Here is a 26,335-nt window from a genome sequence, read left to right as displayed (position 1 = left end):
CAGTTGCTACCCCTCATCAGTACTTGTGGGAACTTGTGGGTGGGTATCATCAGTGTCTTATGCTGTAATTTAGGTAAAAGGGAATTGATAGTAATTGGTCTTTATAATCAAGGTTTGAATGTCTATGGTAGCGCGCCACGGCGTCTTCTAGTCATCTGGTGAGTGTTCTGACGAAAGCCACTCATCGAATCACTAGAAAACGCCCTTAGCGCACGATTACGTAGCTTTCATGGAGCATTTCAAAGTATAGAAATGCTCAGAAACCCCCGAATTTTATTTACCACTCCTCAGACAAGTTTCAGGTATTTCAAAATGCGCTGTTTACTGTTTCTACGCCGACTGCTTGACAAAGGCTGCCACCATCACAGGGACCACGACCAAAAGGACCCCAGCGCCGCTATTCTCCAGCTTTCGCTAGATATTCTCTCACTTATTACCGATAATCTGGCTTTACATGATAAATTCCTCCTTTCACACACCTGTAAAGCACTTCGGCAAGTTACATTTCAAAACTGGGATTTTGTGCTCTCACGGCTCTCCTTTGAAGATCAGAGTGGGTTTTGGGTGGGGCTGGCCTACACTTTACCAAATCGCTGGGCCTGTCTGAAATGCTGCAAACTGCATCATATTGACACCTCAGATGTGCCAGCGGCCTTCCAGACTGTAAGGTATAGGGGTATCCCTTGCAGCATTAAACATTCTCGAGGAATTGAAGTCGAAGTGTATTCTATGCAGCACTACCACATACAGTTTGCACTTAAGCTCTCTCGCCTAGGCAAGGTACATCAGCGATACCTTGCGGCACTGATGGATACTTATACGCGTACTGGGATATCATTCATACCGCCACTTGCAGATTCCTATACCGCAGAGCCCAGAATTATCAATAAGCGGTTTATCCTACTTGAAGAGTGGAATATCAGGAATAATACGAGTACTGCTTTGCCACTCTTCCCAGACAAATCACGTTTACCTCTCCCAGTCTGCCCTCACATGCGTATGCTATTTGGTGGACCCGCGAGGTCTCGCAGTTGGAAGCAATCGTCTATCCATAGGATGGTACATATGTCTAATAACAATAATATGCGGCAGCTTGAGGAATTCGTCCTGCTCAAAGAAGTTACTTTGCTTGAGGATGGTATTGCATTAGCTTACGAATCCCCAGGCCAGTGGATATTTAATTCTTGCCTGCACTGCCCTACAGATTTCGCGATCATGATTTCTACGGATGAGCGAGAGGCGACGATCCGGGCTTGGCACGACTTTGGGATAGAAGGGTCACCAATAGATATTAGTTGGAAGGCACATGTGGCAGATAAAAATAGACATTGGCTTGACGTAGGTCCCTATGTGGATTATAGTCATGGTAGTATCCGGGAGTTATGGTCAGAGGGAATCTCTCATCGGACCAGGACTAGTCAAGGAAAGCTGCGGAGCGTCTTCACGAAGCTGATAGAAAGTCTGAGCGAAGTATAGCTTCCTGCTTTATCTTTTAACTGGGGTAAATGCTTAAATTAAAAAGGCTTGAAATCAATCTCTCTTATCAGACGTGGCTTTGCTCCAAACTGAACCTCCGGAGAGCCACTGGACAATTTGGATCACTCTTCCGTAGAAAATGAAACGTTTCCAGGCCCGACCTCCGCACCCTCTGGTACGGAGTGCTCTTTTTTCGTAGGTAGTCACATCCAAAAAAAAAAAAAAAAACTCTTGTATGAGTCCAGGTCGTTGATAAGGCCGAAACGCCTGTTAATTCGGTACGACATAGGGTAGGCCAATAGACATAGATTGCAAATGAGATCGGTATATCACACATAATAACATTGTTTGCTCAATGAAGAGGCTACTAGACCCAGCGATGTAAGATGCTGCTGGGACTACGACCACCCACCCCTTGGTCTTATCAGTAAGCCCCACGGGGAAAGACACCTATTGTGTTCCATTAGTAGTACTTGAACCAGGATTGTGGATGGAGGCCACGACGGTTGCTTGAACCTGGGGGACGCCCCCAGACCGGCGGATATCCACCCGGCCTCTATGGCCCTGCACCTCTTCCAAGGTTCTCTACCCATCTTTGAAGGGCTTCCAGCTCAGCTAGAGGAGGAATGGGGGTTGAGAGAGGGAAAGGAAATACTTATGGTAGGTAGTTAAAGCAGCGCAAATCGCTATGGTGATTACGCCAACGGACATGATAATGCTGATAGTCGACATTGTTCGTCTCGTCTCGTCTCGTATCGTATCGTTGCGGCGGGAGCGGCGTCGATGAAGAGACAAAAATAAAACAAAAGAAATAAGCCTACAGTCATATTTGACTTGTCACCCAGACTCATTACCAGTTGCTCTTTCTTTACATCAGTTGGATAGGAGGTAGGCGCTCTATTGGCAGTAACTAAAGGGAAGGGCTGTTCAGTACCCTAAGTCAGCTATCTAGCACCCCAGTGACTAAGAAAAGTTCCGAATGTCTTGACAGCGCATTATATAGATCTTTTATTTAAATACACAGTTCCTAGATTATCTGCTACTATCGCTACAATCGCTACTATCTATATATTCCTTTAATAACTGTTACATTACTACCCAGACCGCTTTAAATTTGTGAATGGGATGCTGAATACACGTAGCAAACTTGGGGTGCTGAATAGCCCTCCCTTTATTATCACACTGCATTAAATATCCTGGGGGTCAACACCAACAGATAGAGGTGTAGCATTGTGTAATTGTGTATAAAAGTTCGTTTGAATGCTTACTAATGCGGGCGTCCAATGAGTTAAATTTTCAGAAGATACCAGGGGATATACCATCCCATCGCCTAGGTACTTGGTCACAGCCTCGTAGTAGAAGCCTGATGCAGCCTAAAACATCAACATGGGCATATCATCTTGCATACCTATTAGGCAGCCCAAATTGATGCTCTCAACAATGATCAATAATATTCAAGAGCAGAGCTAGTCTCTTCTATTTGACGATACGCACCGCTCCGAAGTGTTTCCAACTGCTCTCTAATCCCAGCGGCTTCCAGGGCCCGGCTATGGCTACCCCGCCCGCCAGCCGTGATGAATTTGAAGTTGCGTTGATTTGTTCGTTGCCGCTTGAGTACAATGCCGTGTCTCTGCTCTTTGACCAGTTCTGGGATGAGAATGGTGATCAATATGGTAGAGCCATTGGAGACTTGAACACTTACACCACCGGACGCTTTGGAAACTTTGATGCTGTTTTAGTCCTTCTGCAGAATACGGGGCAAGTCAGTGCGGCTAGCGCTACAGCGAGTCTTCGATCGAGCTATCCAGGGTTAAGGCTGGTGATCCTGACGGGAATCTGTGGGGGTGTGCCATTCCCAGATACTGGCGACGAGATTCTTCTTGGTGACGTGGTGATCAGCAAGACGGTGGTGCAATACGATCACGGAGAGCAATACCCCAACAACTTTGTAGCAAAGGACACCACGGAGGATATTCTGGGCAGGCCGAATAAGGATATCCGCGGTCTAGTTACGATTTTCGAGACAGACTTGGCACGAGAACGACTCCAGACACGAGCCGCCGTCTTACTCGAACAAATTCAGGATCTTCCTGCTAAAGGAGACCGGCGCAAAGCAGATACTTACCAGTATCCCGGAGCCGTCAATGATAGGTTGTTTGAAGCAAATTGCCGTCATGAGCATCGCCTAATACCGCAATGGTCTTGTGATGAATACCGGAGTCCAGTTTGCGATATACCTGGATGCAATAATACACATGATGTGAAGCGGCAGCGCCTTGAAGAAAAACGACAGCTGGAGCAACAGGGATGTGGCAGAGAGGCTCAAATTCGTCCATCTTCGTCGGTCGGTTTGGTTCAGGGGACAGAGTGCTCAAGTCGGGTGAGGACCGCGACTGGAACGCTAAGCGGTACGGCATCCTGGCATACGACATGGAGGGCGCTGGTGTCTGGGATGAGCTTCCATGCATTATCGTCAAAGGTGTCTGCGACTACGCGGATGGCCACTTGGGCAAGCTCTGGCAGAACTTTGCGGCTGCTACGGCCGCGTGTGTCGCAAAAGGTTTGGTGGAGCGTTATACAAGAACGGACAAGCCACCAATACTCCATATCAAGCAGCAAGTAAAAGAGATGATGGAAATTAAAGAGAACAAAGAATGCATCAAAGACCAGCACCAGACAGACCCCCGCGACGATAAGACACGCATACAGCGGACAAAAGGCGAGTTGCTCAGGGATTCATACCGATGGATCCTTGAACACGCCGACTTCAAGCAATGGTGTGGTAATCCAGAGTACGGGCTGCTTTGGATCAAAGGAGACCCCGGGAAAGGAAAGACGATGCTTCTATGTGGCATCATAGATGAGATAGAGAAGTCTACACTTCCACCTTGTCTGTCTTACTTCTTCTGCCAGGCTACCGAGCCACGACTAAGTAGTGCAACGGCAGTGCTGAGGGGTCTTATATATATGATCATTATCCAACGGCCCTTGCTTATCTCACATGTACGAGAGAGATATGACCATTCAGGCAAGAAGCTTTTCGACGACAGCAATGCTTGGGAGGCATTGTCTGGGATTCTAAAGGCTATATTGAACGACCCAGCGCTTAATGATGCAATTATGATCGTTGATGCTCTCGATGAGTGCGTTGAAGGGCTGCCTATGCTTCTCCAGTTTGTTTCCGAGGCGTCTTGTTCATATCGTGCTAAGTGGATTGTGTCAAGCCGCAACTGGCCAGCTATTGAAGAGAGTCTTCATACAACAATGCAATCAGTCAGACTATGTCTAGAACTAAACGAGATGTCAGTTTCTGCTGCTGTTCAGACTTATATCCGGCATAAGGTGCAGGAATTAGCAGATAAGAAACGTTACGATGATATCACGAAAGACGCTGTTGAGCAGCACTTAGTGATCAACGCTCATGGCACATTTCTCTGGGTGGCTCTAGTTTGCCAAGAGCTTTCAGATCCGAAGATTAAAAAACGGCACACACTTCAAAGACTCAAATCGTCATACCCACCAGGGCTTGATCCTTTGTACCAGCGAATGATGGATAACATTCGCGAGTCACCTGATGCCGACATTTGTCAACAGATCTTGGCTACTACTTCACTGCTATACCGTCCAAACACGCTAGCAGAGTTAAGCCGTCTGATTGAATCTATTGATAGCTTTGATGATGATGATCTGATAGATCTCATTGGATCTTGCGGTTCATTCTTGACTATTCGAGACAATGTCGTCTATTTCATACATCAATCAGCAAAAGATTTCTTGGTTAATAAAGCATCCGATAAAATTCTGGCCTCTGGCATTGGGTACCAACACTATACTATCTTCTCAAGGTCTTTGGAAATCTTAAGCGAGACATTGCGACGCGATATTTACGGCCTACGGCTTCCAGGCTTCCCCATCGAACAAGTCTGCTCACCTGATCCTGACCCACTAGCATCAATTAGATATGCTTGCATCTACTGGGCGAGTCATTTTGGCGACTCAAAACACCTACAAACGCCGAGTGTTGAGAAGGGACGTCAGGGCGAAGACGCCATCAGTAAACTCTTTGAAGAAAGATATCTATACTGGTTAGAGGCTCTTAGCTTATTACATGGTATGTCAGAGGGAGTAATTGCAATCGACAAGCTAGTGGTGAGTTGGCATGCCTGCGCAACTGTTTATCAGACAATAGACTAATAAACACAAAAGGATAATGTTCAAACGCCACAACTTATAGAGCTGCTCAAAGACGCACATCGATTTATCCTTTCATACAAGCCAGCGATAGAGTCTGCCCCGTTGCAAGTTTATGCATCAGCACTTATTTTTTGCCCTTCGCAAAGTAAATGGAAGAAATTTTTTGTGGCTGAAGAACCTAATTGGATTCTCACAAAACCTCTGGTTGAGACACACTGGCCACCTTGGCTGTACACGGTCGAGGAGCACACCGGGAATGTTCAGTCCATCGCCTTTTCCTCCAACTCAGCGCTCATAGCGTTGGGTTCAGATAAAGAAATCCGACGCTGGAGTACTAAGACAGGCGACTGCATACGAGCCCCGCTTATGGGCCATAATGACATTATTTTTTCAGTTGCCTTCTCGCATGACTCAACACTTTTGGCATCAGGCTCTAAGGATACCACAGTCCGGCTATGGCGTATCAACACAGGCGATTGCCTCCATGTGCTCAAAGGCCATACCAAAACAATTCATTTAGTTGCTTTCTCTTTTGACTCGAAGCTTGTAGTATCGGCTTCCGGGGATAGAAGCATCCGGCTATGGCAAACCAGTACCGGTGACTGTATTCAGGTGAAGGGCCATAAACGGCATATTCTCGCGATTGCTTTCTCGCAAAACTCGGCACTTTTGGCATCGTTCGATGGAACAATCCGGCTCTGGAGCACTGACACGGGCCATTTTGTACGGAAGTTAAGGATCAATAGTACTACTAAACAGTGTGCAGCAGCATTCTCACAGGACTTGACACTCTTAGGATTAGCCTTAAACGATAACCCAATCCAGTTCTGGCGCACTGATACTGGAGAGTGTGTGCGAGAGTCGAATGGATATTTCAGCGAATCTCATTCAATCGCCTTCTCTTATCACTCGGATTTCATAGCATCAGTCTCTACAGATGGAATATTCCGTCTCTGGCGCACTGATACAGGAGATCTTGTGCGAGAGCTAAGGACCCCTGAGGCTATTAAATATGCAGCCTTCTCGCATGACTTAAATATCATCGCAGCACCAATAGGTAATTTCGTATTTCGTGTCTGGAGCACTGATGATACAGACAGCTATATGCAAGAACAAAAGGGCTCCAGATATGGGATCACCTCTATTATTTTCTCTCAGTGCTCAACCCTTGTGGCGTCGGCCTCAATTTGGGAATCAATTGTCTCGCTCTGGTGCGCTAAAACAGGCAGACATCTACATGAGCTCAGGGGTCACCAGAAAGGAGTCGACTCAATTGCCTTCTCGCATGATTCGGCACTCTTAGCATCAGCTGATTTTTATGAAGAGACTATCCGGCTCTGGCGCACTGATACAGGCGAATGTGTGCGAGTGATAAACGGCCCGTCCATGACGTCCAAGATTGCTTTCTCGCACGATTCGGCGCTCCTAGCGTCAGCTTCCTGGGCGTCGGCTTCCTGCACTGACGCTATCCAGCTCTGGCGCACCGACACAGGCGGTTGCGTGAAAACTCTACCTGTGAAGACCAAACATACGGGTGAAATTACTTCGATTGCTTTTTCACATGATTCCGCGCTTATAGCAACAGGACTCGCGAAAGGCGCAGTTCGGATCAATAACGTTACTACGGGAAACCTTGTGCTTGTGCTGAAGCTATGTGTCGACTCTTATCCGTTGGTCGCTTTCACGCGAGACTCAACATTCGTAGCAACAGCCACAAATAAAGGTAGGGTTCAACTCTGGCGTGTCGACACAGGCGAGTGCGTGCAGGATGTCTCTATGGACTATGATGATGATGACTGGTCGCGGTCCTCCAAGTCGCCTAGAAATCTCTCAATCACAGACGACAATTTACGAATCCTTACCGACTTTGGTTATGTTACTATTGATAGCACCTCTGGGCCTACTACCCAGATTCCAGCCCCCTCCCTAGGTCCTGGTTTTAGCAGAGATCAGAGATGGATTACGTGGAATAATAATAATGTTCTCTGGATACCAGAAAACGAAAAAAGGCAGCCTCCCTGGGCTATATCAGAATCTACTGTGGCCGTAGGTTGCATGTCAGGGAGGTTTTTTATTATCGGCTTTTCGGATGAAGAGTTGTCAAAAATATACGCTGGTGTTAATTATGCCTAAGTTTAATATATATTAATATCTTCCCTCAAGTTATGCCATTGGTGATGAAGCCAGTTCAAATCATTTATATACATATGTAGAGGAGAAGTTTCAACAGCCACGTTATGATGGGCAAACCATGTACACTCTAACTAATGATGAAATCAGGTCATATTTACGTTATAATATATACTATCATAACTTATTTCCATCAGTCCATTTTCTTCTATATCTTCCGCCAAGTGAGTACATCTGGCATTATGCTTACTAGTTCATAACTTATATTTTGTAACATAACTTAGCAAATAAAGGGAAACATCCAGAGATGATAAAATAAGGGAAGGGCTATTCATTACCCCAGCGACTAAGAGGATTCCAAATAGCGTAACAACAACTTATAATGAAGATCTTTTATCACTATTGCTTAAATAGATATTTACACGGTTCCTGGAGTATCCGCTACTATCGCTATGATCTACTACTATCCATGCATTCCTCTAATACCTGTTATCATTGCTACCCATGCCGCTTTAAATTTAAGAATGGGGTGCTGAATAGCAAACGTGGGTGCTGAACAGTCACTTCCTAAAATAAAGTGCTTTAATACTAGGACCCAACATTTATTGTTATGATAATAGGCCAAACTGGAAAATTATGGAGCCAATAGCTAATAGTAACTAGCTTGTATGGCTTGTCTAATAATATAAGCTTAAAAAACCTTCATAAAGTTAATCAGAATATTCTGGAGCCCAAGTTCTAGGGCTCTTCAAGCTCCTCATTGTAGTTGTCGAAGCCAACGTAGGCCAGCGACTCCAGGTTACGGATACCTCGTTCGCCGTTCTCACCCATGATATTGTCAATCGAGTGAAAGTCCTTCTCATCAATCTCAAAGATACAGTCGAAATTTTGAACTATCCGTGTCGGATCGTTGCTCTTAGGTATGACCGAAATACCTCTGCAGAGTAGGTAGCATAGGATAACTTGTGCCGGAGTCTTTGAGTATTTCTTCGCAATCACCGAAACCTGTCGTTACACTTAGAATGAGTAGCGACACAAATTAGTGAGCAACAGCGATCTCACCGTCTCATCTTCCAAGGGCCCTGGGCCAATCCTCCCTCGTAAAGCAGGTATCGGAGCGCACCCCAATGGCCCAAAAGCAGTGACGTGAATGTTGTTCTCCTGGCATAATTTTACCAACCCCTTCTGAGGCCAGTGAGGGTGGCATTCGATCTGGTTGACGGCAGGTTTGATCTTGGCCGATTGAAGCAGTCTTTTCACCTTCGGGGACGAAAAGTTGGAAATTCCTAGGGCGTTGTCAGCGGAGAGACGCTCTCAGTTGAATTGCAAGATGATACCAATGTATTTTGCCTTGTTTTTGTCTACAAGTTTCTCCATCGCTGCCCAGGTAAGGTCATAAGACCGGGAAAGTTCGATGTCGATGACTGGCTAGAATGTCTGGTTAGCTATAGCTCGAACCAAAATTATGCCATCCCTTACTCGTCCTCCTTCGCGGCGCGCCGTCCCAAAGTTTTCTGTCTTCTTGTACGCATACGGAACTAGCCTGTTAGTTTTGTCATTCTTGTTTCTAATGCTTGTCGGGCAGAGCCAATATTTACAGTGCATTAGAAATAGATCGACTATCATAGTGGCATTAGCGTAAAGTGATCGCCGTCTTGCTATATAGCTATAGTTCTTATTAGGCTCACCACAGTCAAATCCGAGATTCGCGAGGCTCATATCCATGCCAACTTCCACATCTTCTGGGGCGTGAAAAACATTCTCTCTGTAAGGCTAAGTTAGCAAGATTTCTTTCCATTCTAAAGAAAGTCCACGTACAGTTTCGTGACAATGAAGATATCTTCTCTCGGTATGCCAGACTCCCTCACGGCTTCACCAACTTCCCTTTCGCACTGTCCATTATCATATCTCAGAGAAGTGTCAATATGTCGACAACCCGCTCGCAAAGCAGTCAATACAGACTGCTTGACGCTTCCATTTGGATATGATTGAGGATCAGGTTGAAAAGTGCCCAGACCCCTGGAGGGAATACAACCACTGCCACCCGGGTGTAGTTGGAAGTATTCTTTCGGTATCATTGCTTCAACAAAGCTGCCAGTCACTTTTAGAGTCTGCGAATAACAGTTGTCTCTTATAATGAGAGATTTAGTAAATGACAAGAGGTAAAGTGCGGCCGTGCGTGCGGGGATGATGAACTGATGTCAATGCTATACAGCACGGGCAAAGCCGGCCCCAGGTGGTAGTTGGTTGTAGGCCAACAGACATTCTACTAAAGGCCAGGAATAAGGAAATCTTATCCTTTACTACCATTTCAGTGCATTCCTGCATTATTTACGCACCTGTAAATATTTTATAAAAGAGGATGTCTAATTCTCTACGTAATTAGGCTCATACAGCCTCTGTACAAGACGTATGCTTGCCCCAGTAAAATGCTTATTTCCCTCCCTCCTCTCATCTCAGCCCAATCTTGCACTGCAAATTGCATTACATCCTGCTAAGGTTTACATCGACTACTAGCAGCACAACTTATAACTTTGACGAAGAGTATCTAGTAAATAAATGTACAACATAATACTGCCACGGGATACCACACGTCGGTTCTTTCTTGTCTATGGACCAAAAGCAGGGCAAAGCAATCTACGCCCAATTCTAAAGCCTTAGTCCGTTTTCTATCACTACTATTTCGTGTCGCCGTTTTTGGTAAAAAGCACCGTCCCTGCTTCCGCCAGTATTACAAAAAGCAAAGAGGACGGCCCAATGTAGTCCCTAGGAAGAAGAAATTGGATCGAGGAGCTTCGTGGGTCTTGGTACGTTAAAACTGAAAGTTCGCTTGTTTGCTTCTCCTACGGATAAGTCAAGACTTATAATTAGATTCGTACCATAAGCGTTACTAGCTATAGTATAGCTCATCCAATATTGCCATGCTATTAAGCCTTTTTCAACAGCAGCAAAGGTTTGTAGGAGCCGCGGTCTTACAAAGGGATGTTCGAACAGAAAATAAGGACGGGCAACCTCATAATTTTATTAACATTGAAACGAATCATGACGGAGCGGTTTCTTTTCTCTTACGATAACAGCTTTTAAAGCCGGCGCGAAAGATTATGAGGCTATTAGTACGAATGATACCGCACCACGATATGTGTGCTTTATTTCTCAGTACTATCATCTCTTTCTCATCATTGAACGATTCAGAAAAATCCAAACTGTCCCCTTTCATGCGTCTTGCGCTACAACTTGACGAAGAATAATTACTCTTTGGAAATCTATACTATCGCGGCACAATTGGTACAACCACTGTCCAAGCAAACACAGTTGTCTCAAACGCTCAAAGTATAACGCATGTCGGGCATGTGTTATCGTCATCTACATACCTGAAACGTTTTCTTCGTGCCTGGCTATTTCCACTTTCGAAGTCGTTCTAATCATCTTCAGGGTATCTGCAGCGCTTTTATCTTCTGCTTCCCTCACCCCATCTTCGATTAACAGTAGTCTCCTCTCCGCTTCATTGCAGGAATTTTGTCGACGGATTAGCTCCCGCGAAATTCACGCGGCAGCTCTATCCAGATCCACTTGTAAGGACCAGATTTGCGGCTGATGAACCATATCTATGTTGCTACCGGATCCCGAGGGTTCATTTAGAAAGGGTGTAAGCTGATTGGCAGCCTGCAGAATGGCGACCCGTTGAGAATCGAGGTTCTGGATAGCCTGTTGTTCAAGCTCAACAACCCTTACCTGGGATTGTCTCGCTTCCTCTGCTTTTCTCATGATCGTGTCTTTACTTGGAAGCAAAAAACTGTCTAGCGTCTGAATCCAACCAAGAAAACTTGATATCAGCGCAAAGATGGACATGAACCAACCAACCACAACAAAAGCAGCATCTTGGTGACGCTGAACTTCTGCGTGGATACGATGTAGCTTATCAGCGGCGGGGGAGCCGCTCTCCATGCTCCAGATAACATCGCGAGCGCCCTGAATAGCTTGTTGTCTGGAGAGACTTTGTTCTTTTGTCTCTGGACGGCTGGTGTAAGCTGGCATCCACCCGACTTTGGTAATTCATCCATTCAACTTCACATACCTTGGGGTTCGACGACAGACAGCGCCATGTGATATAGAGCATCGGATACCTGTTTCCATTCCGGCTCTTCAGCACTTGCAAATTTGCAAATCGTCTTATGGGTGCGATTCAGATAGAATTTGGCCTCTTGACCGTCGGGTAAGCCAAGAGTCGCCGAATCTTGGCTAACGATCTTGTTTGAGGATGTTATAATTAGCAGTCTGAGTCGAGAAAATTAGGCGTCGTGACCTTCAATACCAAGATTGGTGCCGAATTCTTCTTCTGGCAGTGTGTCACAAAAGCTGAATATCTTGTAAGCTCTGGATAAATGACGAAATCGAATATTCAACTCTTTATTGTAAGCTGATCCCGCAGCTGCACTCTCCAGAAATGACATGTTTATTAAACGGGAGGATAATCCCAGGATACTGCTGATGGTTTTCGCCCATGTCGCATGACGTGATCCACGGTAAGGCACACCGAAAAAGGCGATGCTGCGAGTGAATGTCCAAATCGTGGGATATGCTTGTTCGTCGAAACGATATCGCAAGAGCCTCCTTGACAAGAAGCCCACCCAGACTATGTGTGACAAAGATAATGGGTCGTGTACCATTGGCCTGGTTAACGGTCTCTTGTTAGCTACTCCATACGAGTAAATCTGGTTCTAAGCCCATACGAACCCGACGGTCCTGCAACATGCATTGAAGCATATTCTTGGCCTGCTCATTGATACCGGCTGAAGACGCGCCAAATGCAATATTTGCATTATATTGATACGCAAGTACTCTTGCATTCGGGAGTCTCGATGGGAGAAGATCCTTTAGCCAGTTGACATTTGTCGTACGATCAGTCCATGTATTATCTGCGTGTCGCTCATTATTTTCCAGGTTCATTCCATGGACAGCGACAATGCTTCTCAAAGTTAGTACCAGACTCTACAAGAGTAATAGAGAACTAACTCAAGATCTGCGTTTGGAGGAGCCACGATTGTCTTGAGGAAGTTTGAATTCGCCATAGTCTGGAATCACTGCCACACAGATCAGGTCAGCATGACAACAACATCTAATCGCAGGAGCAATAGAGCCTCTACTCGATACTATCATGGAACTTTAGCAAATTCAGTAATACATTTGCGAGATTGGGGGATTAAATATGGCTAGCCGCATTGGGTGCATGATAGATGCCCAACTATTTGTCCAATCGCCATGAGATGCGACACCTACATGTACATGTACCAACCGCATTGCGACACAAGAGAAACTATTGGAGAGAGTTCAGGTTGTCATGCCGTTAAATTAGGGAATGGCTATCTAGCAGCCCGACGATTAAGAGGAGTTCCGAATGGCGTAACAGCGTAAAATGAAGATCTTTTATCACTTTATTTAAATAGATATTAACCCTTTGCCATCACTACAATCTGTTACTATCCATATATTCCTCATATCTGCAATCATTACTACCCAGTTCGTGGAATGCTGAATAGTTACTTCCTTCAATTGACATATTTGTTTCGCCATCTAGGGGTAAAACACACAAGCGGGCTGCAGCTGAGAGATCGGTGTTAAACTACTAAGCACTTTGTAGTTTACCGCAATGACATCTCCCCCCTCTCTTTGATGAGATCAGTGATAATGCTACCTCAGGTTTATCTACCAGTAAGGTCAATTAAACCAGGCAATCAAGCCTCAATTTGGCATTTAAACCAATTCAATACTATGCTCATCTCAATACACGTATCCATACAATACAACTTCTCCAAAACACCTTTCAGCCAACCATTCAATGCAGCTCTTCTCAATCGACCCTGTCGTCCGATTGTAACCAACACCAACCTCTCAGTAGTTATATATATATACCTTTGTAGTTATTTCTCTCCCTTCCTTCACAGCCAAACTTGCAACATGTAAACAACAAAAGAACAGAAAGTTTTTTTCTTTAAATTACACAAACACCAAAACAGGGCGGGCCCTTTTCATGCGTATAGGTTCCCCAACTCCGGTCTAATTTCTAACACGGGCCATCTAATCAGTCGTTACGATGCGTTATATTCGGCAACACTGGGCGGTAGTAGAGCAGAGCTCGTTGTAACCCTGCTGCTCACACCCCTCAGGGCTAATATAGCCTCTTGGATATGCATGTGGGTAAGGTAATTGCCGCTGATCCTCGGTGCGGCCAAAACGCTCCAGTATTAAGACAAACGAAATATCCCATCACTTGCGTCGCGTCTTCGTGGCGGGTCTCGGTGCAGCCTCGGCCATGGCCTCTCGCTTCTTCGTCTGCTTTCGCGATCGAGGGGGCGGAGGTGGATCGCCATGCAAGTGGCCCAACTCTTCCAGAGCCATTGTGTTCTCCCATTGCAGGCAGCGATAGCTAGGCAGGTCGGGCGTCTTCTCTCGAATCCTTGAGCTCACTCGCTTCGGCTCCTCCTTCTTGTCGCCTTCGTCTTCCTCGGCATCGCTGGTGAGATACTTTTTGCGATTCTCCATGTGCTTGGCTATCCTGTCTCTATAGGCAACCAGCTCCTTTCGCAGCTTTAGTTCGTTGAAGCCTCGAGGGTCCAGCCACTTGATGAGTTGGTCCAAGTCTTCTGGCTCCGAAATGTAGCCCCATTGCTTGGCGTTGAAAACACTGCTTCCGCCTTCTTCCATCGTCTTACGCTCTGGGACAGTCATGTTGAATTTGGTCTTGTACTCGTTTTGAAGCTCAGTCGGCAGGTCAATGTATCCTTCTCGCTCCAGGTCGTCGGGGCCCTGGATCCAGATGCACCCGTTGGCGTATGCCGCATGTGCCGTAGAACTGTCAGGCAATCCGGCATATGGCATGCCGTTCCGCTCAAACCAATAGTAGCGATTCCAAAACCTATCCTTTCCAAGAACACGGGTTCTTGGACAGTCCGCCTCCCGTAGATCGTTGTCGATGATGGCGACTTCTTCTTCGCATTTCTTAATGATATCCTCCTTCTTCTGTATGTCTTTCAGAAGCTTGATGTACTGTTTCGACTGTTGCGGCTTTGTCTTTTCCAACGCCTTTTCTTTTGCCTTTTTGATCTTTTCCTCTTCTTCATGCTTCTTCTTCTTATCCGTCAGGACGCGGCTTCGACGCTTCTTCCTGGCACTCTCATCTTGGCTGTCTTCGACCTCTTCGTCTCTGCTCACAATTGACTCGTCGGCGTCTGCCATCTTGACGTCTATCTCCTCCTTGACAGGAGTGCCGTTGGTCTCTTCTGCGGGTTCGTTTTCCGGCATCAGCAGCTTACGCTGTTCATTAAGTTGCCGGAGCTCTTCGGTTCTACGAAGCAGGGGAAACAAAGGTTAGTGAGGTGAACTGTAATGATAGGGGGGAGTAGCAAAAATGCCAACTTACGCCTGCTTCCGCTGTCGCTGCCACTCGATCTTGTCTTTGCGATATTTGGTCATGGTTTCGCTGCAGTCTTCCATGTAGCCTCTGACGGCCTTTGTCTCCATTGTCAGCATACAAATGATTTGCAGCGCCTTGACACGGTAGTTGATATCCAACTCGGCATACTGTTGCTGCACATTCTCTGGGGAGGGTATCATCTCCGCAGGCACCAACTGCTGCAGAAGCTCCTCGCATGCTTGTTGCAGGCGCTCATTTTTGGAGAGCTGATGTAAAAGGCCAACCAAGATCCTCTGCCAACCTCCTTTCTGAAAATTTCTCTGGCGTAGGTGCTCGATCCAGTCGAATTCTTTCAAGAGTTCTTCTGCACGATTCTTGGTTTCTAGCTCTGCGCGGAGAGTCTCTTCCTCAGCAGCTGCCGCTTCAGCTGCCAACCTCTCGGCCTCCATCTTTGCTAGGCTGCTGCGCGTAGCCCTCGCGACAGGGATATCCTCTAGCTCGACGCTCTCTTCTCCACTGTCTTCCCCATCGTCTTCCTCGTCGCCTTCATCGTCGTCGCTGCCATCCTCTTCCACCTCCGGCAGCGTGATGCGCACCTTGCCGCCGTCGGACTCAGAGTCGACAAGAATCTTTAGCACGGAGCAGTGGATCTCGTCGAAAAGCTGAACTTGAGTGCTATCCGAAGCAACCGACATGGCTTCGACAAAGTCGTCGAAAGTAAAGGAGTCGAGTTTGAAGATTTCGCAATAAACGTTGAGCGTGTCCCACGTCTCGAGGAGAGGCCCCACGGTGTCCATGTCGATTTGGCGGGAGATGGCGTCGTCAATTTCCATTTCGACAGGAGGATCCTTGCACATGAATTTGAGTTTCGGCCGTACAATGCCCTCCCTTGGCTCCAGCTGCAGGTCTTCGATGGGGTATTTTGGTGGTGGAGGCGGAGGCGGAGGTGTCGGTTCACGCGGTGCAGCAGCTCGTTCGTCGTTGAATCGCGGGTAACCAGCACCGTTGACGCCGTCGGCCGCCATATCTGTGGGCCATTTGAGGCCTTTGGTCCCTGCACTGTTGGGTGTCTGCTTTCCCTTGTGGCTTTTGGGGGCGGGTTTCAGTTCGGGTAGGCGTACCGGGCCAGTTTGCACCGCCGGGCCATGTCCATTCGCGTCGTGGATCGAGTTTCGCTCGCGCTTCTGCGCCAGAAGCTGCTTGCGCTCCTGAATCTTGGTGTCGTGGCGAAGGTGAGGGGGGATCCGGGTGTCGATGTGGTATTGGTTGGCGTAGTCGTTCTTGACAAGCCACGGAGCGCCGTTCCACGCTTCTCGAATGACTGTTCTTTTCAGAAAGGACCGAAGCATTGATTTGGTAAAGGCGCCGCGCTCACGGCTCAGATTGTCGTTAGTAACGAACTGCTCTTTTCCCGAGCTACCACCGATGACTACTAGATAGCGGCTTGTGGGAAGAGAACTTGAGCCATCTGGCAAGATTCTAGCACCAAAAGTCGTCTTCTCTCGCACGAGACAAGCTCGTCTCTCGTTGTGGAACTCGTCCAGGGTGACAAAGACGTCCTCTCCGGGGTAAAAATCGGCCTTGAATTCGTCGTAAACCATGTCGACGAGATTATCGAGACGAGAAATCGTTTGGAATTGGACTTTGCGGAGGATAGGGCCCTTGAGCGCTTCTGGGAAGGCAGCCTCGACCTCTTGGCCACCAGCACGCTGTGAATGATCAGGTAAGCCAGACATGTTCGATCGAGTGCCAGAATGACGGCAAACCAACCTCACTCGTGTAAGCTTCGAAAAATGTAAGGCCTGAGTGGCCGGTGATTTCATCATTGAAGCGGCGCTATGGAAAATTTCGTAGTTTAGTATATGGCTTCATTGCATGGCCGGCGTTGGTGGGGCTTCGGAGGCTTGTTACCTGCTTGTAAAAATCCATTCTGAAAGCCAAAGAACAAAGGTGTCAGCACGCGGCGCATAAAGGCAACAGTCAAAGAGCCGGGGGGAAAGAAAGAAAGAAAGAAACTCACCGATTCAAGTATTCCTCGTAAGAAGCAAATATTTCGCCAGTCTGAGGAATATGCCAGACCTAAATGAACCCCCAAGTCAGCCCTACACTCTTCATCCCGCGTCGGAAGCAACGCCATCGGTGAATCGGACAGGCTCGACTTACTTCGGCATCCTCATCTTCAATCTCTGCTGGAGGCAGAAACTGCACTGGTTTCCTCTTGAACAGCACCTGTGATAGCATATGAGCGAGCTGCGGCCAGGCTTCGGCGAGTTAAGCGGTGACAGCATACCATATTTGCGAACTATAATTGGTGGCGTGTAGGAAGGTGTAAGAGAAAAAGAGAAGCAAAGAGCAGAAGGCTAGTCGCAGGCAGAATTGAGGGGAGCAGAGAGGAGAGAAAGCAAATCGGAAGCTTGGCGCGTTATCTAATCGAAGGATTCGGCACCGTAGGCATCCGGGCCCAGCGCAAGACGAGGCGCGGATGCAGCGAAGGAGAATCGACGACGACGGCAGAATCCGATTTGCTGCGATGTACGGTTTCTGGTCGGTGGTTTGGCGGTTCGAGGATCCTGTGTTCTCAGGGCGTGGACAAGGCTGAGAGTACAAGAGAGAGAGGCAAAAAAAAAGAGGAAGAAGAAAAGTCGCGGTGCTCTAGAACCAGAAAGCTGGCCGACCAGATGCCGCACTTACACGAGGCTGTGCGGCCTGCAAGTCTCAAAGGTATCGCAAACGCGGTCCGGGCAGCTCGCAAAGACGCCCGGCGGGCATTTCCTGGATGCCGAGGCGGTGGTTGAAGCTGCGTGAAGACTCGACGAGACGCGACTGAGGGCGAGTGACGTGCAACGGAGGCGTGGAGGGAAAAAGAATTGCGCGGGAGAACGAGAGCTGCCACGGAACTAAAGTCACTTAGGGAAAATGCGTCCCGCCGTGGAGACGGTCAACAGCACCAGCGTTTAGCGGGCCATGTACCTGACGTTGTACTCAGCCGGTACCGCGGGCGTGCAGAGTACCTGGGCGGTACTTGTGTCGTCGGGGAATATGGCGACAAGCAGGGCTCGGCATTTGGCATTTGGCATTTGGGGGGGATGATGGGGTAGGAATGCCTATCTAAAAAGAGAGCATGTCAATTTATTTTCCGGATCGAGGTATTAATTTGAGTTCATCCTGACAGCACTATGTAGATGTGGGCAATGGATGCCAACACCTTGGTCAATGGATCCATGCCTTGAGAAGCCAACGAATATCGTATATCACCATACTAGATGCTTCAACTCACCTCAGCAAAACCCTCCAACTTTCCAACGAGACACAAAATAAAAACAAAATAAAATAAAACACAATTCATCTACATCCATCATCCATCATCAGCTCCCAAAAATTCCTCACCCTCACCTCCTCTCTCCTCCCGCTGACTCCCACCTGCATCTCCCCCAATTCTTTCCCCCCTACTCACCTGTCACCTCCCCATCCATCCTTGTACCCTCCCCGTACCGCCGCTCCTCGCGCAACCCCCCCGCGCCCAAATCCTTTGTTCCCTGCCACCCAAGACACTCGCACCCCCGTCTCTCACTCACGTCTGCCGTCTTTTTCCTTCCCTCCCCTACTCCAAAACCACCCCCGGCCATCCGCCCCCCCTCCTAAAAGGATTAGGGAAACGAAAACTCACTGCAGCCCAGCCCAAAAAAAATCCCCAGCACCCCCGAGAAAAAAACGAATACCCATCCATCGACCCTCCACTCATCCGCGCCCGCAACCATCCTGCACGCCATATGGTCACACGCTTTTTCGGGCTCGTTTTGTTCCCTGCGCGTCGCCGATTCCAGCGTGCGCTGAATGGTGCTCATCCGCCCATTTTTCAGCAACTTATGCCCCGGTATGTGCCCGGCGCGGATCGGCGGCGGTAGGTAGGTCCTGTTCGGCGACGGCGGGAGACTTGCTCGGGGGGCCGCTCTTCTTTCTAAGGGGGGAAACGAGCAATGGTCACGAGGAATCAACACGATGGATGCAAACAATGCACGCAACTCAATTCTCAAGATGGAGTGTCAATCGTGCCGCTAGTCTCAGCACATCGCCTACAGGCTTCAAATTATACCAGCTGTCAATGCCTCTGGTCGATGCCGTCTTTGCAACGTTCGTGTCCCTGATTTCCAGATTCGGCAACTGTCCGCACTAGCCCTGACGTCATTCCGCCTGCGGCTATTCGCATCCCCCGTGAAAAAAGACACAGGAGTCGATCCTGCTGCCAATTGATGCCGTTTCCCTCATGGAATTGCCCTCGTTGAAGCTGCTCTGCTCAATGCCGGCAGCGTGTCTTTGTCGCTTTCCCTGTCGATGCCACCCCCGGTCTCAACCCTGGTTCCACTCGCTCAGCACAAAACGGGAATCGTCAGCCTCGCCTCACGTGGAGCGCCCCACTACCCGACCCTACATGATGACTAATCTCTCCGCAATGCCGCACTTCAAGCGACGCGGCATCCTGGCATGTTCGGGGCTCTGGCAACAGGCAAACAAGACAGCCAAGATTGCTTTTAACGGTTCTATCTTCTCTACTAGGGTATCACTGTAGCCCACGACTTTTTATCTTCTCACACCGCCAGCTCTAGCATGTATAGTACACAACCATGTATCCCACCCAGCTGCCAACCACGCCTATCGCTGTGTAGGAGCTTGTAAACATCAAGGGGAGAAACTCCAGCCGATTTCCAAATATTATTTGGTGGAAGAGGGACGCATATGCAATGAGGGGAATGCTCACTGCGATGTACAGCGTGCTAAATCGATCCAAAAGGAAGACCCGCGGCTTGTTGGACGCCGGCGCCATGCGGTCCAGCGACATCAGGAACAGGACCAGCCAGAAGACGGTGTAGATTGTCTTGATGGGGAACTCGGCGGGTGTGAAGATCAATGGGAATAGTGACACGTGACCAGCGACAATGAGTGGGCGGAACGCGCTGAGGTGTCTCCGGTCCCTCAGAGCAATCAAACTAAAGGGGATAATGACCAGCAGAATGGCCTTCTCATGCACGTGCCATCCAAAAAGGAACGAAGCATATCCACACAGCGTCACTGCTCCAATAAAGTTTTCCCACGTAGGTCGTTTAAAGAGCTTGATCAGGGGAAGGACCTGGAAAAACAGAGTCAAGGCGAAGCAGATTCGAGGGGTAATCTCGGGCAGGACCGCAAAGGCCGTGTCGCCGACCAAGCCACGAGTAACGCTGTTCAAAGCCTCAGTCTTGAGAGGGAGTCCCAGCTTTGGCGCAACTACAACGAGTTAGTTCTCGTTTCTTCAAAAATTCCATTTAAACTTAAATGTACTCACAATGAATCAAGACGCGATCGGCCAATGAGTAGAGTGCCCAGACATTTGGCGCCCAATAGGCATGGCAGAGTCCGCGCGAAAAGGGAAACAGCCGGCTCAGAAGCTGGGGGATCTGCTCCATCAGCGCAAAGGGTCCAAAGGCAGCACCAAATATTCCCGCCAACCCGAGGCCGAGCTTGACACAGTTGAGAAACTTGATTTGGAAAATCGATCTCGCCGACAGGCAGTACGCCCTCAGGAGGAAGACAAAGTAGGCCGGTGCCAGATATAGGTAGATGTGCTTGAAGCAGAGAAGAGCCCCGAAGATGAGGCCGCTCTGCAGCAGCGTCGATTTGCACCGCGCCAGCACTAGCGACGCGACAAGAATGCCGTACATGAAGCCATTGTACTGGAAGTGGATGTGGTCGATAATGAGCAGCCCGGGCGACAAGACGACGGACAGCGCGGCCACCTGAGCAGCCCTCTTGGACTGCAGAGGCGACGAGTCGATGAACATCTGCAGGGCGTAGACCAAGAGCAGCTCAGTGATAATGACGGAGAACCTCTGGAAGTACACCGTCTCCCAGCTGTCATATCCAAGATTGTATACCCGCACCATGGCCGGATCTACCAGGCGAGCGACGTGAGCGAGCAGCCACTCAAAGTAGGCGAAGAATGGCGGGTAGTCGAGGGTCCATTCCGACGTCTTCTCGTAGTACCATTCGGACAGAGGGAGGCTGTTTGTGATGGCCAGCCAGTTGCGGTGGACCTCGAAGTCGGTCGATTTGCTGCAAGCCCAGCGTCAGCAATCGCGTCGTCTTGATTCTTCAGCAACAGGCATGCATGTGACAGCAATCAAAGTACAGCACAGCAAAGCAAAACAAAGCAAAGCACAGCAAAAAGCTACTTACTAGGCCGGGAACAGGAGCACCTTGAATGCGGCGGCCACCAGCGCGCATTGCGTCAGCGTAGGAAACGACTCTGCCATTGTGTCTACAGGCGGAATTGCTACCGCATCGCGAGGCTGCTGCAGGGAGTTGGGAAGCAAGCCAGGTCCTGCGATGGTGGTGATTGGCGCTATAGAGAACAAATTGCCTTGTCTGAGATTAAGGTACGTACTCGTACAGCAGCAGCCACAAGCGCTACCCCATAGATTGACATGTCCTCTATTTTTTGCTTCCCGGTTTGGCCTAGCGCACAGCTGCAGAAGTCGTCCCCCGCCACATTTAGCCACAGCTGGGATGCGGTGTAAGTGGCCATGAAACGATGCAGGTTGGAGAAAGTGACAGTTGAAGCCAGATAATGCTCTCTTCATGTATTTTGGATACGTTCCGTCTTCAGTCGCTTCTCCTTTGCGTTTAGGGCGCCGCTTGGATTTCCTGCTCTTTTTGCGCATTTTCGTCTTTGTTTGTGCGTCTTTGTTTTAATCATTTATCATTCCATCTAACCAGGCTTGGCGGCGCTGTTTTGCCAAAAGGCACTTGCTCCAGAGTCGAGGCTCTTGCGCCTCTAGTGCAAAGTGTCCTCTGGCTATTCTCCCAGCCCTCTCGACAACTCGGCTGCAACTCTTTTTGTTCTTGCATATTCCGCTCACGGTGCCTGGCTTTGGACTTGAAGCCGGGATTTTTGCATTGATAACCTGGACTGAAGCAGCTTCCCGTCAGTCACGATGCGATTCTCCCTGTCGCTGGCGGCCCTTTTGAGCGCCGGTGTCGCTCAAGCTCAATTCCTCATCAGCGAGCTCAGTTTTGGATATTCAGGGCGGTAGGTTTTTTTGCTGGGCCAATTGCTTTGAGACAATGGCAGCTAATGCGTCTCCGTGCCGTCCAGGATAAGCTCGGCCGATAAACCAGGCTTTATTCCCAACTATGTCGTCTCTGGCCAGCCCGGCGTCCCAGAGATCCTCTCGAGCAAGGTCATCCTGACACCCGTTGCGCCAGGCAATGCGCGCGGCGCTATATGGAGCGAGAACCCTCTGGTCCATTCCAACTGGATTGTCGACGTCGACTTCCGTGCCAGCGGCCCCGACAGAGCGGGCGGCAACCTCAACATCTGGCTGGCCCGCGATGGCAAGAACCTGGGCACCCGCAGCGTCTACAATGCTGGCCGGTTCGACGGCCTGGTGCTGGTCATTGACTCGCACGGCGGGCAGGGCGGCATGCTGCGCGGCTTCCTCAACGACGGATCGACCGACTACTCGCAGCACCACAATGTCGACAAGCTGGCCTTTGGCCACTGCCAGTACAGCTACCGCAACCTGGGCCGGCCGTCGCAGATCAAGATGCGCCAGACGGCTGAGAGCTTCCGGGTTCAGATTGACGGCAAGACGTGCTTTGAGACCAACAGAATCAGCCTGCCGAGGGGCTACCATGTTGGTATCACTGCTTCTACGCCAGACAGCCCCGATTCCTTTGAAGTCTTCAAGATGGTTGTCATGTCGGACCAGTCCAGCCACGACGTCAAGGCCAGCGACAATATGAACAATAACAACGACAACAATAACAACAACAACAACAACGGTAATAGCAATAACAACAAAGACAACAACGGCGGCAACACCAAGTTCACCTACACCCGCCAGCAGCAAGTCCCCACCGGCAGCCAAGACTTCGAAGAGGTCGCCGACCAAGACGCCGAGACCTTCCAGACCTCCAAGGCGCAGTTCCAGGACCTGCACAACCGCCTCCAGGGCACCAATCACCAGCTCGCCTCCGTCTACCGCTCCGTCTCGCGCCACCACCAGATGGACGAGCAGCGCCACAGCGAGGTCCAGGAGCTCTTCACCGCCGTCAACGCCAAGCTCTCCCTGCTCGACCAGCTGGCCTCCTTCCAGCAGCGCATCGTCGCGCTCGAGAACGAGGTGCGCAACATGAACTCGGAGCTGCACGAGAAGCTGCAGGCGAATGAGAGGGCCGTGCATGGCGCGCTGCGGACGCACCACATGTCGCTTACGGCCAGGGTCACGGAGAACATCCCCGGGCATGGAAAGCTGATCGCCGTGATCATCGGGACGCAGGTTGTTTTGGTGGTCGCGTATGTACTGTACAAGCGACGAAGAGCGAACTCGCCCAAGAAGTATCTGTGAAAGGGTGCTTTAAAGGCGAAGTGGTGGTGAGAGGGAGAAACCAACGATTTGAAAGATGAGATATGATGTGAGGAGCAAAGTTGAACGGCCTATTATGATTTTGGAAGGAGGGGGGCGGCTCTTTGTATAAACAAAAGACGAATTTCTTTTTTTCACATTTTGTAAGTATCACGGTTATACATACCTATATAGCATGCATGAATTGGATGAAAAATATCAAACGAGGCAAACATTTCATTTGACGTCGTAAATGCCCGCTATAGAACTCGTCTCGCATCATTCCAACTAAGTCATCCAACGAGAGAGAAAGAAAAGAAACATTATATGCTGTACTATGCCTGATATCCAAAATTCTTCCCATACACAATCTTATATAACCTCATTAAGAAGAAAAAATGAGAGAGAGAAAAGGCCGTTCACTGGCGGTCTTTCTTAGCGTTAATAATGTCAACCATTTCCTGGCCCTTGGGAGCCGTCGTCAAGTTCTCGTATCCATCCTCGGTAACAAGAATATCGTCCTCGATGCGCACGCCTCCCACGCTATAGTATCCTTCAAGGACTTCCTTGTTGATGAACTTGGCGTGCGATGGGTTGTTGAGGAAGTAGCCCTCGATATACTCACGGCAGAAATAACTATTACAAGATACCCATTAGTATACACATCATAGTCGGTTAGCAAAGGGGATATGCTGAACAAGAAAACTTACATGCCCGGCTCGACAGTTACAATCATGTTAGGCTCAAGCACCTGCCTCTCCCTCAGAGCCTTAGCGCGCGCAGTCGCCGTCTCACCTTCGCCAAGGCGCATCGCATTGCTCATCTTGGTCAGCGCTTCCGCGGTAATCATCTCGCGCTTCCCGCCGTCCAGGCCCAGGTTCAGGAGCGCCATCAGCGGAAGACTGCCAGGAACGTCGTGAACTTCCAGGCCGACGTGGTGGCCGAGCCCGTGAGGGAAGAATGCGCTGATGGTGCCGGCCCGGGAAACCTCGGCGATGTCGCCCTTGAGGATGCCCAGCTTGAGCAGGCCGACAGTGCCGACAGCGGCGGCGTGGAGGTGCAGCTGGTAGAACTGGACGCCGGGCTTGATGGCGCGGATACACTCCTCCTGCATCGTCTGGACGAGGTTGTAGATCGCCGCACCCTTGGTAGAGAAGCGACCGTTGATGGGCAGCGTGCGGGTAACGTCACTAGCATAGCATTGCCACTCGCATCCCGCATCCACTACGACAAGCTCCTTGCCATGCAAGGGCTGGTCGTTGTCCTCGTAGTGCAGCGTTGAAGCATTGACACCGGAGCCCGCGATGATGGGGTACGCCTGCGATCGGGCACCGCGCGCATTGCACACGGCCTGGAAGACGGCCTCGATCTCGCGCTCGTTGCCAAGGCGGAGGAGCATCTCTGCCACCTTGCGATGCGCCGCGCTAGAGACATCGTTGGCGCGACGAATCATGGCGATCTCGTACTCGTCCTTGATGCAGCGAGCACGGTCCATGGCGGGCTGCAGCATCCAGTGGTTGATCTTGGCCCTCGTCTCCCTGGCTCCGGCAGGCGCCTGGTCCTCGTGCAGCACGTACAGCATGGTTGAGGAGACGAGGCGCGACTCGAAGAACTTGGGCAGCTGGCTCGAGTACCGCACCTCGTCGACGTCGTACAGCTGCTTGGCCTTTGCGGTGTCGGGCGTTGAGCCAAACCAGAGCACCTGGCGCGGCTCGACATAGGGGATCCAGAGGATGAGGATATCCGTGCGGATCTCATAGGTGACGTAGCAGTCGTGGAAGTTGGCGCCCGTCAGGTAGAAGAAGCTGTGTCGGTTGGTCTTGTCAGTCAATGGATCGGAGAATAGATGGAGCCAACCTTACTATCGGCGCTGTCTCAGTGGTGGCGGTTGGTCCGAGTCCTCGTAGTTCTGCGACGCCTTGCCAGGCAGATAGATGAGGCCATCCGACACGCCGAGCTTCTGGGCAACCTTGCGCGCATGCTCCTTGGCTAAAAGAGACACAGAGTCAGTCGAGCATCAAGAGAGAATAGTCGCATTCATAGGTAATCACTCACCCGGGTACTTTCGCGTCTTCCAAACCTCCCAGTCCTCCCTCTTGGCTATCGCCCTATTCGATTTACCGCCTGTAAGCACCCATCCTGCTGCCAACCAACAAACGGGGGTGGCGCACTTACACTGCGTCAAACTCGTCATCAAGGATAAAGCTGAAGTCGACGTCCTCCATGGCGCTGGTCTCTAATACTACGCTCTAACAGAAAATCACAAAACCCGATGGCTTTCCCTGCTCTGCTCTACCGCCTGATGATGATGATTGATGGAAGGGCGCTTCATCCAGCCGCAGCACGTGAGCGACGGTCCAGGTACCTGCAATAGTGCCTGACTGAGCCAAAAGTCCCCTGGCGCCTTATCTAATCTGCAATCTCCAATCTTCTACCCCAGGAAACAGAGGCCAGGCCGGATAATAGCGCCACCACCAGCGTGGTCTAGCGCCGTTTCTCTCCTTAACCTGCATCGCTTGATCGTGATCTCAGGGGTCGGACTCAGACTCTGTTACTCAGACGCTTCGAGACTAGATTAAGCAAAACGAAGAAAAAAAAGAGCTGAATAATTACTAAGGCGAAAAGAGACAGAATACCGTCTCAGACCCATTCCATTGCTCTCCCGCGATGGAGTACATGCACAAGTTCCTACTGTACTTGCCCCGTCCCTACATCCTCCTATCAGCTGCTCCAGAGATCATTC

General features: G+C 49.5%; 9 protein-coding genes across 9 annotated transcripts; 4 read left to right on the top strand and 5 right to left on the bottom strand.

Annotated features, from left to right (window-relative positions):
• Positions 1-312: 312 nt before the first annotated feature.
• On the top strand, positions 313-1,476 carry TRIVIDRAFT_43338 (uncharacterized protein; the record flags this gene model as incomplete). Its single annotated transcript, XM_014096409.1, has 1 exon — positions 313-1,476. The coding sequence occupies one exon, from the start codon at positions 313-315 to the stop codon at positions 1,474-1,476; it is 1,164 nt and encodes a 387-aa protein (XP_013951884.1).
• Positions 1,477-3,025: 1,549 nt separating this feature from the next.
• TRIVIDRAFT_16112 (uncharacterized protein) lies at positions 3,026-4,065 on the top strand (the record flags this gene model as incomplete). Its single annotated transcript, XM_014096128.1, is given in 2 exon segments — positions 3,026-3,785; positions 3,797-4,065. Coding segments are annotated over 2 exon segments (1,029 nt in total), but the record flags the coding sequence as incomplete, so codon positions are not given.
• A 42-nt stretch (positions 4,066-4,107) lies between these two features.
• On the top strand, positions 4,108-7,803 carry TRIVIDRAFT_160506 (uncharacterized protein; the record flags this gene model as incomplete). Its single annotated transcript, XM_014096408.1, has 3 exons — positions 4,108-5,622; positions 5,683-7,311; positions 7,582-7,803. The coding sequence occupies 3 exons, from the start codon at positions 4,108-4,110 to the stop codon at positions 7,801-7,803; spliced, it is 3,366 nt and encodes a 1,121-aa protein (XP_013951883.1).
• A 735-nt stretch (positions 7,804-8,538) lies between these two features.
• On the bottom strand, positions 8,539-9,878 carry TRIVIDRAFT_160860 (uncharacterized protein; the record flags this gene model as incomplete). The annotated part of the gene is made up of 6 exons (XM_014096407.1): positions 8,539-8,805; positions 8,863-9,086; positions 9,138-9,228; positions 9,280-9,338; positions 9,489-9,561; positions 9,615-9,878. 6 exons carry the CDS (start codon positions 9,876-9,878, stop codon positions 8,539-8,541), a joined length of 978 nt encoding a protein of 325 aa, XP_013951882.1.
• A 2,680-nt stretch (positions 9,879-12,558) lies between these two features.
• TRIVIDRAFT_9781 (uncharacterized protein) lies at positions 12,559-12,768 on the bottom strand (the record flags this gene model as incomplete). Its single annotated transcript, XM_014096122.1, has 1 exon — positions 12,559-12,768. A coding segment is annotated over one exon (210 nt), but the record flags the coding sequence as incomplete, so codon positions are not given.
• Positions 12,769-14,100: 1,332 nt separating this feature from the next.
• Positions 14,101-17,842, bottom strand: TRIVIDRAFT_88735 (uncharacterized protein; the record flags this gene model as incomplete). Its single annotated transcript, XM_014096406.1, has 7 exons — positions 14,101-15,142; positions 15,218-16,920; positions 16,982-17,047; positions 17,123-17,141; positions 17,232-17,290; positions 17,375-17,440; positions 17,502-17,842. Coding segments are annotated over 7 exons (2,958 nt in total), but the record flags the coding sequence as incomplete, so codon positions are not given.
• Positions 17,843-19,811: 1,969 nt separating this feature from the next.
• Positions 19,812-21,498, bottom strand: TRIVIDRAFT_43393 (glycosyltransferase family 57 protein; the record flags this gene model as incomplete). Its single annotated transcript, XM_014096405.1, has 3 exons — positions 19,812-20,473; positions 20,532-21,298; positions 21,422-21,498. The coding sequence occupies 3 exons, from the start codon at positions 21,496-21,498 to the stop codon at positions 19,812-19,814; spliced, it is 1,506 nt and encodes a 501-aa protein (XP_013951880.1).
• A 681-nt stretch (positions 21,499-22,179) lies between these two features.
• TRIVIDRAFT_57481 (uncharacterized protein) lies at positions 22,180-23,595 on the top strand (the record flags this gene model as incomplete). Its single annotated transcript, XM_014096404.1, has 2 exons — positions 22,180-22,274; positions 22,341-23,595. The coding sequence occupies 2 exons, from the start codon at positions 22,180-22,182 to the stop codon at positions 23,593-23,595; spliced, it is 1,350 nt and encodes a 449-aa protein (XP_013951879.1).
• Positions 23,596-23,723: 128 nt separating this feature from the next.
• Positions 23,724-25,884, bottom strand: TRIVIDRAFT_76070 (uncharacterized protein; the record flags this gene model as incomplete). Its single annotated transcript, XM_014096403.1, has 6 exons — positions 23,724-24,228; positions 24,303-24,415; positions 24,506-25,397; positions 25,455-25,581; positions 25,648-25,700; positions 25,768-25,884. 6 exons carry the CDS (start codon positions 25,815-25,817, stop codon positions 24,012-24,014), a joined length of 1,452 nt encoding a protein of 483 aa, XP_013951878.1.
• Between the last annotated feature and the right edge of the window lie 451 nt (positions 25,885-26,335).

Source organism: Trichoderma virens (genome assembly GCF_000170995.1).
Source record: "Trichoderma virens Gv29-8 chromosome Unknown TRIVIscaffold_88, whole genome shotgun sequence".
NCBI lineage: Eukaryota > Fungi > Ascomycota > Sordariomycetes > Hypocreales > Hypocreaceae > Trichoderma > Trichoderma virens.
This window is presented reverse-complemented; position numbering and strand designations above follow the sequence as displayed.